The sequence below is a fragment of the Camelina sativa genome, chromosome 15, assembly GCF_000633955.1.
Source record: "Camelina sativa cultivar DH55 chromosome 15, Cs, whole genome shotgun sequence".
Taxonomy (NCBI): domain Eukaryota; kingdom Viridiplantae; phylum Streptophyta; class Magnoliopsida; order Brassicales; family Brassicaceae; genus Camelina; species Camelina sativa.
The window spans coordinates 1,253,266-1,266,530 of NC_025699.1; the positions used below are offsets into that span (position 1 = coordinate 1,253,266).

At 35.5% G+C, this 13,265-nt stretch overlaps 5 protein-coding genes and 1 pseudogene across 5 annotated transcripts in view; 4 read left to right on the forward strand and 2 right to left on the reverse strand.

Moving 5' to 3' along the window:
• The window catches only part of LOC104747991 (heptahelical transmembrane protein 3-like), a 1,157-nt gene extending 727 nt beyond the window's left edge, over nucleotides 1–430 (reverse strand). The window contains exon 1 of the mRNA XM_010469688.1: nucleotides 170–430. Within this exon, the coding sequence (XP_010467990.1) occupies nucleotides 170–430 (261 nt within the window). The remainder of the gene's footprint in view (nucleotides 1–169) is intronic.
• LOC104747992 (probable xyloglucan galactosyltransferase GT17) lies at nucleotides 1,369–2,493 on the forward strand (the record flags this gene model as incomplete). The annotated part of the gene is made up of 2 exons (XM_010469689.2): nucleotides 1,369–2,242; nucleotides 2,428–2,493. Coding segments are annotated over exons 1-2 (750 nt in total), but the record flags the coding sequence as incomplete, so codon positions are not given.
• LOC104747993 (probable arabinosyltransferase ARAD1) lies at nucleotides 2,499–4,322 on the forward strand (the record flags this gene model as incomplete). The annotated part of the gene is made up of 3 exons (XM_010469691.2): nucleotides 2,499–3,020; nucleotides 3,206–3,496; nucleotides 3,725–4,322. Coding segments are annotated over 3 exons (1,263 nt in total), but the record flags the coding sequence as incomplete, so codon positions are not given.
• Nucleotides 4,337–5,594, forward strand: LOC104744523 (probable arabinosyltransferase ARAD1). The gene is made up of 3 exons (XM_010465590.2): nucleotides 4,337–4,421; nucleotides 4,607–4,897; nucleotides 5,126–5,594. Exons 2-3 carry the CDS (start codon nucleotides 4,676–4,678, stop codon nucleotides 5,573–5,575), a joined length of 672 nt encoding a protein of 223 aa, XP_010463892.1. The 5' UTR covers nucleotides 4,337–4,421; nucleotides 4,607–4,675; the 3' UTR covers nucleotides 5,576–5,594.
• Nucleotides 5,531–8,387, reverse strand: LOC104744522 (annotated as a pseudogene).
• LOC104744525 (probable S-sulfocysteine synthase, chloroplastic) lies at nucleotides 8,921–11,309 on the forward strand. Its single transcript, XM_010465591.2, has 10 exons — nucleotides 8,921–9,324; nucleotides 9,432–9,541; nucleotides 9,624–9,681; nucleotides 9,774–10,037; nucleotides 10,125–10,314; nucleotides 10,410–10,459; nucleotides 10,550–10,609; nucleotides 10,703–10,783; nucleotides 10,871–11,044; nucleotides 11,134–11,309. The coding sequence occupies exons 1-9, from the start codon at nucleotides 9,001–9,003 to the stop codon at nucleotides 10,955–10,957; spliced, it is 1,224 nt and encodes a 407-aa protein (XP_010463893.1). The 5' UTR covers nucleotides 8,921–9,000; the 3' UTR covers nucleotides 10,958–11,044; nucleotides 11,134–11,309.

Here is a 13,265-nt window from a genome sequence, read left to right on the forward strand (position 1 = left end):
ATTTCGATATTGAAAATGAGATTTAATGATGAATTAAGTCTCAAAATAGCCATAGACAGTTCAATGCAAACCAGCTATTAGATCGCATACAAAGGAATGTAATGTAAGATCACATAAGCTTACTAACAATATCGTAAGGCTAAATCCCACAAGAAGGGGAAGCCCGTACAAAATCAATGATGAAAAGAGTGGTTAGACAATGAGCAAGAGCACCAAAAACTACAAACACATGGAATATCTGATGGCTATGTCCTGCCATATCAAACCCTCCAGGCTTCCATCTCTCAGGCACACGACTAACATAAAACGCTGCTCCCAAAGCATACGAAAAACCCGTGGCAATCTCGTAACCGAGGGCGATGAACACGTTAGGGTGATCCCAGTAAAGGCAAAGCACATGTGTAGCAGGTATCACAGCAGATGATCCCATTGCTAGGGAAAGATTTGCTCTGAACCGCGGCGATGAGAGAGCTGGAGAGAGGAGAGTGATGATAGCGAGGAGGCCGAGGGTTGAGATCGATATCACCTGCAGCATTGTGACTTACTTGATCATAGAAGTAACCGTAGAGCATGAGTATATTGGGGTGGCGAAGATGAGACTGAATCTCGACTTCTCTTCTGAGCTGGTGTTCAACTTGAGAATGTTGAAGCTGGCTCTCTTCTGTCATTACCTTTGATGTAGAGGTTACCGAATTGAAAACTATCACAACATCAAGTAATATCTGCATGAACCGAACTTGATAAAGAAATTAAGCACACTATAAATACAATAATATCGATCACAGTGTGTGCGGTGTGCCTATTAGATCATGGATCAGAGAAACTTCTCACAATGTTCTTTTAGTTTTGTTTGGATTAGGCAGGCAGAACAAAAGAAAAAGTTAACTTACGATGGGTTAACAATAGAACGAGGAGTGTAAATAACATGAATAGAAAAGTGAAAAATCAGAAGCTAATAAGAAGTTCGGATCAATAATTCGATATAGAAATCAAACCCTGGAAGAAGGTGAAATTGCAGAATCGAAAAAGATGATCTGATAATGATTCGCTTCAAAAAAATATCTGCAAGACAGAAGAAGAAACGTAAGTAAGAAAAAGAAAAAAAAAAACCAGAGGAAGAACATAAGACAAATGTAAGTAAGAAAACAAAAATTAGAGGAAGAAGAAGCAGCGTAGAGACAGAACAGAGAGAACACAACAATCCATCAAAGCCATGACTGAGTGCTTAAAGGATCGATCCACATAAGAAAAGAGCATACAGTTATACCAAAGCGGGACAAGAAAGTCAACAATTTCACTATGATAGGAAACAAGAAAACAAGCCCTAGAAGTTGAGACGAAAGAGAGAGAATAGATCACCCACCTGATTTATGCTTTGAACATGATGAATTAGCAGAGAGTTGCGCACAAATCCAATTCAAGTCAAGAATCCCTCAAAATCGATACAATAGAACCAAATTGGCTCAAAAATTAGCGCAGATTAATCAGTTCATCGTAAATTCAGATTCTTGATATATATGATTCCTTTTCTCCAGTGTCTTCTCTTAGTTTCTCAGAGATGGTTGAGAGATCAAACTCACGTTTTCTCGCAGTAATCATCACTCGTAAATCTATCATTTTCTTGCTGATATCGATCCTCACCGCCGTCGCATCTTGGTTCTTAATCTTTTCTTCCACAAACCCTAACCGAGTTCTCGACTACATCTCAGTATCAGAACCCTCAGATGCACCTCTCATCATCATCAAGAACTCAAACAGTTCTCCTCAAAACAGAGAAGGTGCGGAAACAGAGGAACCCAAAAATGAAAACAGAGGAGCGGCAAAAACAGAGTCATTCATCAATGAAAACAGAGCCAAAACCCTCCAATGCATCGAGAATAAGGTTTCTCCTTCTCCGACGCCATTGAAAGTCTACATGTATGATATGAGTCCAGAGTTTCACTTTGGGTTATTAGGTTGGAAACCAGAGAGAAACAACGACGTCGTTTGGCCTGATATCAGAGTCAATGTTCCTCACCATCCAGGTGGTCTTAACTTGCAGCACAGTGTTGAGTATTGGCTTACGTTAGATCTTTTGTTCTCTGAGCTCCCAGAAGATTCTAGAAGCTCTCGTGCTGCGGTACGTGTGAAGAACTCGAGCGAAGCTGATGTAGTGTTCGTGCCTTTCTTCTCTTCTTTGAGCTATAACCGATTCTCTAAGGTTAACCAAAAGCAGAAGAAGAGCCAAGACAGAGAGTTACAGGTAAATCAAATCCGAATATTTCCTTAAAAAGTTTAATTCTTAACATTTTTGTGCTGATTGCTTAAACGTTGAAAATATACTATTTTGCAAAGATTCTAGTATAATACGCATTTCTAACATGTAACGTAAGTGTTATAATAATCTTCAGATAATATAACTTGACTTGGATCTGAATTTATTGATAGGACAATTTGGTGAGATACGTAACGTCTCAAAAAGAGTGGAAGATCTCAGGAGGGAAGGATCATGTGATAANTCAGATGCACCTCTCATCATCATCAAGAACTCAAACAGTTCTCCTCAAAACAGAGAAGGTGCGGAAACAGAGGAACCCAAAAATGAAAACAGAGGAGCGGCAAAAACAGAGTCATTCATCAATGAAAACAGAGCCAAAACCCTCCAATGCATCGAGAATAAGGTTTCTCCTTCTCCGACGCCATTGAAAGTCTACATGTATGATATGAGTCCAGAGTTTCACTTTGGGTTATTAGGTTGGAAACCAGAGAGAAACAACGACGTCGTTTGGCCTGATATCAGAGTCAATGTTCCTCACCATCCAGGTGGTCTTAACTTGCAGCACAGTGTTGAGTATTGGCTTACGTTAGATCTTTTGTTCTCTGAGCTCCCAGAAGATTCTAGAAGCTCTCGTGCTGCGGTACGTGTGAAGAACTCGAGCGAAGCTGATGTAGTGTTCGTGCCTTTCTTCTCTTCTTTGAGCTATAACCGATTCTCTAAGGTTAACCAAAAGCAGAAGAAGAGCCAAGACAGAGAGTTACAGGTAAATCAAATCCGAATATTTCCTTAAAAAGTTTAATTCTTAACATTTTTGTGCTGATTGCTTAAACGTTGAAAATATACTATTTTGCAAAGATTCTAGTATAATACGCATTTCTAACATGTAACGTAAGTGTTATAATAATCTTCAGATAATATAACTTGACTTGGATCTTAATTTATTGATAGGACAATTTGGTGAGATACGTAACGTCTCAAAAAGAGTGGAAGATCTCAGGAGGGAAGGATCATGTGATAATGGCGCACCATCCCAATAGCATGTCGACCGCAAGGCATAAGCTATATCCGGCGATGTTTCTGGTCGCTGACTTTGGTAGATACTCGCCACGTGTCTCCAATGTTGACAAAGACATTGTGGCTCCATACAAACATCTTGTTCCATCGTACGTTAATGACACGTCGGGATTTGATGGCCGTCCGATCTTGCTCTACTTCCAAGGAGCCATCTACCGCAAAGCTGTGAGTAGTAGTACTTTGCTTGCTTATGTTACACGATAGCTCATTATCTTATTTATATATATGGAGTTTGAAATTAGCCAAATTCCCATAGTTGTTAACAATAACTCATTAAGTGGATATAGAACCTAGCTTAGACTGTACTACAATAACTTGAGTTACTTAAGTTGATTTAGTTTTGTTGTACTAAAACATTCTAACTTAAAATTTGATTCACACACAATCATGTAGGGTGGATTCGTGAGGCAAGAGCTATACTACCTTCTAAAAGAAGAAAAAGGCGTCCACTTCTCTTTCGGTAGCGTACGAAATCACGGCATAACCAAAGCCGGAGATGGAATGAGATCGTCCAAGTTCTGTCTCAACATCGCAGGGGATACTCCATCGTCCAACCGCCTCTTTGACGCCATAGCTAGTCACTGTGTTCCCGTGATAATCAGCGACGACATTGAGTTACCTTACGAAGACGTTCTTAACTACAACGAGTTCTGTCTCTTTGTCCGATCATCCGACGCTGTAAAGAAAGGGTTTCTGATGGGTCTTGTGAGGAGCATTGGTAGAGAAGAGTATTATAAGATGTGGAAACGGTTGAAGGAAGTTGAGAAGTATTTCGAGTTGCGTTTCCCGTCTTTTTGGAACCGTGAAATGTCACTCACCAGACTGCTCCGAGTAAAGCCATGAGATGTCTCATATGATAATACTTCCTGTTACTATCACTGAGTGCATCATGAAGTACATCTTTCTCTTCAAGCGTCTCCTTATACCCTGCAAATGCAATGAACTTTTTTTTCTTGCTTAGGAGGTCTGAGTGAGATTTTAAGCAGAGAGTAACAAGGCCAATGACTTACNTTTCTTCTCTTCTTTGAGCTATAACCGATTCTCTAAGGTTAACCAAAAGCAGAAGAAGAGCCAAGACAGAGAGTTACAGGTAAATCAAATCCGAATATTTCCTTAAAAAGTTTAATTCTTAACATTTTTGTGCTGATTGCTTAAACGTTGAAAATATACTATTTTGCAAAGATTCTAGTATAATACGCATTTCTAACATGTAACGTAAGTGTTATAATAATCTTCAGATAATATAACTTGACTTGGATCTGAATTTATTGATAGGACAATTTGGTGAGATACGTAACGTCTCAAAAAGAGTGGAAGATCTCAGGAGGGAAGGATCATGTGATAATGGCGCACCATCCCAATAGCATGTCGACCGCAAGGCATAAGCTATATCCGGCGATGTTTCTGGTCGCTGACTTTGGTAGATACTCGCCACGTGTCTCCAATGTTGACAAAGACATTGTGGCTCCATACAAACATCTTGTTCCATCGTACGTTAATGACACGTCGGGATTTGATGGCCGTCCGATCTTGCTCTACTTCCAAGGAGCCATCTACCGCAAAGCTGTGAGTAGTAGTACTTTGCTTGCTTATGTTACACGATAGCTCATTATCTTATTTATATATATGGAGTTTGAAATTAGCCAAATTCCCATAGTTGTTAACAATAACTCATTAAGTGGATATAGAACCTAGCTTAGACTGTACTACAATAACTTGAGTTACTTAAGTTGATTTAGTTTTGTTGTACTAAAACATTCTAACTTAAAATTTGATTCACACACAATCATGTAGGGTGGATTCGTGAGGCAAGAGCTATACTACCTTCTAAAAGAAGAAAAAGGCGTCCACTTCTCTTTCGGTAGCGTACGAAATCACGGCATAACCAAAGCCGGAGATGGAATGAGATCGTCCAAGTTCTGTCTCAACATCGCAGGGGATACTCCATCGTCCAACCGCCTCTTTGACGCCATAGCTAGTCACTGTGTTCCCGTGATAATCAGCGACGACATTGAGTTACCTTACGAAGACGTTCTTAACTACAACGAGTTCTGTCTCTTTGTCCGATCATCCGACGCTGTAAAGAAAGGGTTTCTGATGGGTCTTGTGAGGAGCATTGGTAGAGAAGAGTATTATAAGATGTGGAAACGGTTGAAGGAAGTTGAGAAGTATTTCGAGTTGCGTTTCCCGTCTTTTTGGAACCGTGAAATGTCACTCACCAGACTGCTCCGAGTAAAGCCATGAGATGTCTCATATGATAATACTTCCTGTTACTATCACTGAGTGCATCATGAAGTACATCTTTCTCTTCAAGCGTCTCCTTATACCCTGCAAATGCAATGAACTTTTTTTTCTTGCTTAGGAGGTCTGAGTGAGATTTTAAGCAGAGAGTAACAAGGCCAATGACTTACCGTTTCCAGTGACTATGATTTCTGGGTCATTATACTTCTCTTTGATGTATTTCAAAACTTTTCTTAGCCCGTCTGCGCAAACTGGATACTTTGCACTTGCCGGCTGAAGCATTACATAAGAAAGAGACTTAGGAAAAGCTCAAATCGTTTAAAACAAAGATAAATATTGTGTCAATGACAACATCCATACCTGAGAACCAATCTTGAACCCATCTGAGTTACTTGCTGCAAGTAATCGAAAAAAAGATTAGAGAGGAAGATAAGTATTATCACAGAAATAAGCAAACTGTAATGGTTAGAAGTTAGAACATACAATGTAACTGCAAGCCCGAATCAGCTTCCCAACTCTGTTTCTCTGGATCAACATTGTCCACATGAGCAACAAACGCAGAAGTGAAGTAATTGATACCAACAAAATCGTAAGAACCCTTCAGTTTCTCCTTCTGCTCAGGCGTAAACGATGGTAATCGAGCACCAACAATATCTTTCATGATCTGAGGGTAGTCTCCATGTGTTATTGGTTCCATATGCCTGCAAGCAAATAGCAAGACTCCACACTCAGAACGCTAAGCTAACAAGAGTGCTTAAACAATATTTCTTGAAGACTACTCACCAGCCTAGAGTGAAGTCCATTGCTCTCTTCACTATCTTCTCTGGAGCATTTGAGCTAGATTTCTTATCATAAGGCTCGAACCACATTGGACTTTGAACAATTCCAATCTTCCCACTTTTGCACTATTTATATTGAAATCCATAGGTTAGATCAACCAAAATTAAATTCAAACGCATATAATATATATAGGTTCTAAAGATTATACCTTTCCACATTTCCTAAATTCTTCCACAGCTTCGGCATGAGCCAACAGCAGATTGTGACTAACGGTGTAAGCTTCATGTCCAGACTTGCCAGCAACACACTTCTCATTGACATATTTAGAACATCTTCCAGGTGCTTTCTCTCCAGTCTCATATCCACCACGACTAAATTCATAAGGCTCGTTTATAGTAACCCAATGCTTCACTCTGTCACCATATTCGTTGAAGGCAAACTTTGCAAATTCCCGGAAGTCCTCCCTATATACAAGTTTCAGAAGATATTAACTTAAAAAGATAGGAAACATAACTGATATAACATAGATCAATACTAGGCTTATAAGACTTACAAGATTTGGTCACTCAAGAAACCGCCATATTCATCTTCGAGAGCCTGAGGTACATCCCATTGAAACAATGTAACCATAGGCTTTACACCTGCAAAACTCAATCACGAGTGAGATTTTTAGCTACGTAGGTAAGGAAAAAAGTAAATTTAATATGAAATGATAACGTGATAGAAGGTATAATAACCATTTGCAATGAGCTCGTTGATAAGATTATTGTAGAATTTAACTCCGGCTTCATTCACTCCCTTGTCCTTTTTCCCATCTGATAGTTTTCAAGAAGCAACAAAGTTATTAGAGAAGTGCAACAAATTGCAAGAGAATCATTAACCAAAGAAACTGATTTTGTCTTAGGAGGAAAAATCCTTGACCAAGAAATAGAGAACCTAAAGGCATCCATGTTCACTTTTTTTCAATAGTTCAACATCTTCCTGCAACATTATCAAAAAGTTAGTTTAGATGAAGCCTTTGCTAAGTTACACACTTAAGCTACTCTACAGGGAGAAGGGACTGCTCGTAGAACATATATATATATACCTTATAATGATGATAGAAATCAACTCCCAGCCTGCCATCAAGGTTGTTGTTCCTATCTGCATATTTTAAATAACATGCTCATGACCAGATTGAGTTCTAAAAGCATAACAAGTGACTCAATTTCATAATCTTCTGACTAGTTAGAAGAAGAGGAAAAAAACCTGAATGTTTAAGAGTAAACGAGTCCCAAATGCTTGAACCTCGGCCTCCTTCTTCTGGTGCACCTTCATGCTATACAAGCAAAATTAGAAACAAAAGTTTGATCAGAATCATGAAACTGAAGCATCAAGATGACTAACTATAAACCCTTAACAAAGAAACAATCTTTAGGTCTAAATTATTAAAGTAAGAGACTTGAAATTGACCAATGTGGTCAACACAGCTTCGGTGTCTTAAACCTTAGACGACAGTTCATGACAAGTAACTGCCTTTAAAATGGATTAAAGGATAAAACTTTAAAGTTTTCCCCTTTCACTAAAGTCTTAAAGATACCAAATTTGATCTCTTTAAACTTTGTTAATCGTACTTACGAAGCTACTATAGCTGATTATATATATAGAAAATTCCTGAATCACTGGGAACAATTTAATCACAAGAGAGAGTATATCCAGCAACGAACGATCAACGCTCGCCGGAATAAGAAAAAAATCAGTTAACCGGAGGAATGAGCAATGTTATGACTTGTGAATCGAAATTAGATATACCTGGAAAGCAGAAGTGGCAGCACCGAACAAGAAACCATCGGGAAAGCTACCTCGACCAAACGTGGAACTCGCAGGACACACTGATCCACCATTGACGGTGATCGGAGAAGCAATCACGGCGTCGAGAAGTAAACCCAGAAAGTGAATAGCTTTGAATGCCATAGTATTTTTAAATGCTTAACGTGCTCATCGTGTTCCATTATTTATAGTCTCTCTCGAGAGAGAGATCACAGACAAGAATTTTTTTAAAAGATTATTTTTGTTTCATCGATACTTCGAGACGAAGATTTAAAGCAAGGTGTGAGCGACATGTGTGACATATTAAATGACTACAAAAAAAAAAAAAATATTATCTTAGATATCTAACCATTTAATTTCGATATCTTAGCCTTCTCTTGTTAGCTAACTTTATTGATTTTGGGTAGAAGAAAGAAACAACGTTAAGGTTTCCACTAATAAAATTGTGAAGTAAAATAAATATATTTGAAAAAGAGTTTATTTATTCTTTTAAATGGATTATTTTTACAATGTAAAAAGGTTTTTTTTTTTCATGAAAATTGTATGTTTTGCATTCACAAATGTCTTGTTTTAACTATTTTTTTTTTTCTTTTCACATGTGTGTTGTTTTAACTATTTATAACAGTGATTTGGACCGACATAAAATTAAGAAATATATTGTCATTCTTTATTTTTTAATTTAAAAACAAATATTTATCTAAATAAAAATAATAGGTTCTTTTATCCGATTCGTCACGTTCTTTATCTATTTTTTTTTCCTAGTGATTAAAAAACTAAGGGCCCCAAAAATTAATACACAACAGAAACCTAATCCCTTAAACCTCGCCGGCGACGAAACAATGGCACTCTCGTCTACTTCGTTCTGTCTTCCTCAGAATCCGTTCTGTATAGTAAACTCAAAACTACACCGTTTCAGTTCTTCGAAACCCTCACTCTTTGCCTTTAACCGTGAATCTTTGTCGGTCAGAACTCCAACATCTTCTTCCTTCGTCGTCGGCGCTATCTCCGAGAAATCATCCACCGGGACGAAATCGAAATCCAAAACCAAACGTAATCTTCCTCCTCCTCCGCCTGTTACTACTGATGTAGCTGAAGACGAAATCAAAGAGGAGTCAGACATTGACGAGTCAGAAACAGTCAACATTGCCGAAGATGTCACTCAAGTAAGTTCAAAAAGGATTCAAATTTTTTACTGAGTTCTTATAAAAAAGATTAGATTTTGTGATAAAAGTTTTATAATTTAGGATTCGATTTGGTTTGGTTTGTGTAGTTGATTGGAAGCACACCAATGGTGTATCTCAATAGAGTCACTGATGGATGTTTAGCTGACGTTGCTGCAAAGCTCGAATCAATGGAGCCCTGTAGAAGCGTCAAGGATAGGTCAGAATTGATTCTTCGTCCTCTCTGATTTCAATATTCTTAGATTAAAAGTTTGACTTTATACTTGACTCCTTAACTGCAGGATCGGTCTGAGCATGATCAACGAGGCAGAAGACAGCGGTGCTGTAAGTCCTAAGAAGGTGATTGCAAGCAATTCCTGTTTTTTTTGTTACTTTGATGTTCTGTGTTGCAAGATTGTAGATTTGCTAATTGGATAGTATCATCAAAGCAGACTGTGTTTGTAGAACCAACGACCGGAAATACTGGCCTAGGGATTGCTTTTGTGGCTGCAGCTAAAGGTTACAAGCTTATAGTGACAATGCCAGCTTCTATAAATGTTGAAAGACGGATGCTTTTACGCGCACTGGGAGCGGAGATTGTGCTTACGAATCCAGAGAAGGGTCTCAAAGGAGCTGTGGATAAAGCCAAAGAGATTGCTCTCAAGACAAAGAACGCATATATGTTTCAGCAATTCGACAATCCAGCAAATACAAAGGTAAAGAACTTACAAGGCTTTTTACTCTTTTGTTTGAGATTCTTGGTTGTGTGGCCTAACCTGATAAAGATGTTTTTGTTTGGTAAGATCCACTTTGAAACTACAGGACCAGAAATCTGGGAAGATACAATGGGTAATGTTGATATATTCGTTGCCGGGATTGGAACTGGTGGTACTGTAACTGGTACTGGAAGTTTCTTAAAGATGATGAACAAGGATATTAAGGTAGTTGGTGTTGAACCATCAGAAAGAAGTGTCATCTCTGGAGACAATCCTGGTAAGGAGCAATTGAGTCTTCATCTCATCTCTTCAAAATCAATACTTTTATAAATTGGTTTGTTTCTTACAAAACTCTACTAAACGATGTTTCAGGTTACTTGCCAGGAATCTTGGATGTTAAATTACTTGATGAAGTGTTTAAGGTAAGCAAGACTTGCAGATCATAATCAACAATTTAAACGATACATATATTGAAAGAATGTAACTAAAGATCATGTCGAGAAATACAATAGGTTAGCAACGGAGAAGCGATTGAGATGGCCAGGAGACTAGCTTTAGAGGAAGGATTACTGGTATATATACAAAACAACCTCTTCTTGTGTTCTCGCGTTTTTCCTATACATAACATTGTGTTTATACTTTTGAGGAATCTATATACGTGTTAGGTGGGGATTTCATCTGGAGCGGCTGCAGTAGCAGCAATAAGCTTGGCTAAAAGAGCAGAGAATGCTGGAAAACTTATCACGGTGAGAAAGCAAAAGATTTCTTTTCTAGTTAATTCACAGTTAGTGGTTCTTTTTAGCTTTTAATAGAGACTTCGTGAAAAAAAACAGGTTCTGTTTCCGAGCCATGGCGAGCGGTATATCACAACAGCTCTGTTTAGTTCCATCCACAAAGAGATCCAAGAGATGAGATATTAGTAGCAGCAATTAGAAAAAGCCCCCTCAAGTTTGGTTCTTTGGGAGACTGTAAACAACAAATCTCTCTCTGCATTATCGAAAAGAGAGGTAAAAATCAAAGTTTGTTTCTTTATTCTTCTTGACTCAAAAGTTCAACTTCTTGCTGCGGTAATCTTACAAAGCCAACACCTTTACAGGTTTTGAGAATGCCGTGAGGTTCACGTAAATTGAGAGATAAAACATGTCTCGAGATCAAACAGTTCTTTCAAAGATTTTGTGAATGTATATAAAATTAGAGACATTGTTGCCCTACTCTTCTTCTTCTCACTCATATGTCACAAAGTGTATCGTTGAATAGATGGAATTTTACTCATCTAAACCCTAAAATTGATTTGAATCGAGATCTCCAAGATTGGAGGAACTCACCAAGCTACGAAATCGATCGGTGAGCAAGTATGTGCTTATATGGTGGTGAAAAAGAGTATAATTCATAACTTTTGCTTTTGTTGATAACAAAAAAGAATATCTTATTATATAAAGTTTGATATCAAAATTATTCAGTGTCAAATATATTGATTAGATGTTGACACATGTCAAAATAAATTTTTTTATATATAACACAGCTAATTATATTTATAGAATTTTACATGTTTATATATTTTTTTTTTAAAATCTAAATCAAAAAAGGAAAACTAACAAAATTAATATATTTTCCATTGTATGCTAATTATATTATACGTGTGTTCTCAATAAAATTTAACATGTGTAAGCAAAAACTTAATTTATTAAGCATGTATATTAATCAATAATTAATGAATAACAAAGTTAAAAAGAATAATATAAGTTATTTAATATAATTTTTGTAGATTAATCAATAATTAATGAATAACAAAGTTAAAAAGAATAATATAAGTTATTTAACATAATTTTAGTCGGATATAAATTGTATTTATCGTTGTAATATAAATTTTTTATTATGAGTAAGTACACAAAAACTTGAAAGAATAATGTACTTTATAAAAAGAAAATTTCAATACATGATGTGTATTAGTATAGTTTTACATGTTTTATTTTAAAAATTTTAATGCATGCAGTAATATGAGAAACATGGAAAAAGTAGAAAAAATGAGTTTGTAGGAATGAATTTTTGGTTAATTGTTGAAAATTGACAAAAGTGTTTATGAAATTATGACATATAGAAGAATAATATTTAGCTGAGGTTGTGGATTTCCAAAAATTTTGTGGATGTTAACTGACTTTTTTACTGATTATCTTTATTGTTAAATTTAAAATACTAACCAATATACATATTATCTCATATGATACTCATATTATTTTTATTATTAAAATTTCAATTTTAATTCATGAAGATGTGAATTATGGTTTTAAGATGAAATAGATAGTTAAATTTAAATGTGATTACTAAACTGAATGTCTAATGAAGAAACTTATTTTAGATTTCCAAATATTAATAAGTATCATTTATTAAAAATAATTTAAGAATATTAGTAATTTTTTCTTATGATTTATTTTATAATTTCAACACATGTATTTTTGTAACGTATATGTCAAAACATAAGATAACTCGAAATAAATTATAATTTATAGAAATGAATCTTCAGTTATTTGATGAGAATGTCTCTATATCTTTATATATGTTTTTATTTTATAAATTTCACTCATTTAAAATTGATTAATACATGAGGTAAAATTAGTAATTATGAGATAACAACATAACAAATATGTCTTAAATAATGTTTGATTCAGTTTTTTGAGAACTATATTTTGTTAATTTTTATTTGTATTTCCAATTGTTACTAAGATATAGATTTGATATGATGTATTAATTGTGTTTGATATAAAATATTTAGTTCTATGCAGTAAGATGAAATGTGTAATTAAACTGAAAATATGGTTAACTATGATGGTATAGATATTTAAATGGTTTCCATGTCTTATAGTTTTTGGGTAAAAAAACACAAAGATTAATAAACAATAAATATTATTAATATTTATAAAATTTCAACCAATAGAAAATATACTACATAACTCAAATAATCATATATTTTTTTTCCACAGTCATATATTGTTATATTAATAAAAAATTGTACATAAAAATTTGAGAGAATATTATAAAATAGATTAAAAAAGCCTTAAAACTCTTATATAATGTAACTGAGAGAGTATTAAATGAAATATGAGAAGTTTCTATTCAATATTAAAATATTATAAGATAAAATCTAAAAACATATATATTATTATTTAATTATTCTTAATAATTTTTTTTTTAAATTTTATCCGCGTTATAACACGGCCTTATCTAGTATAT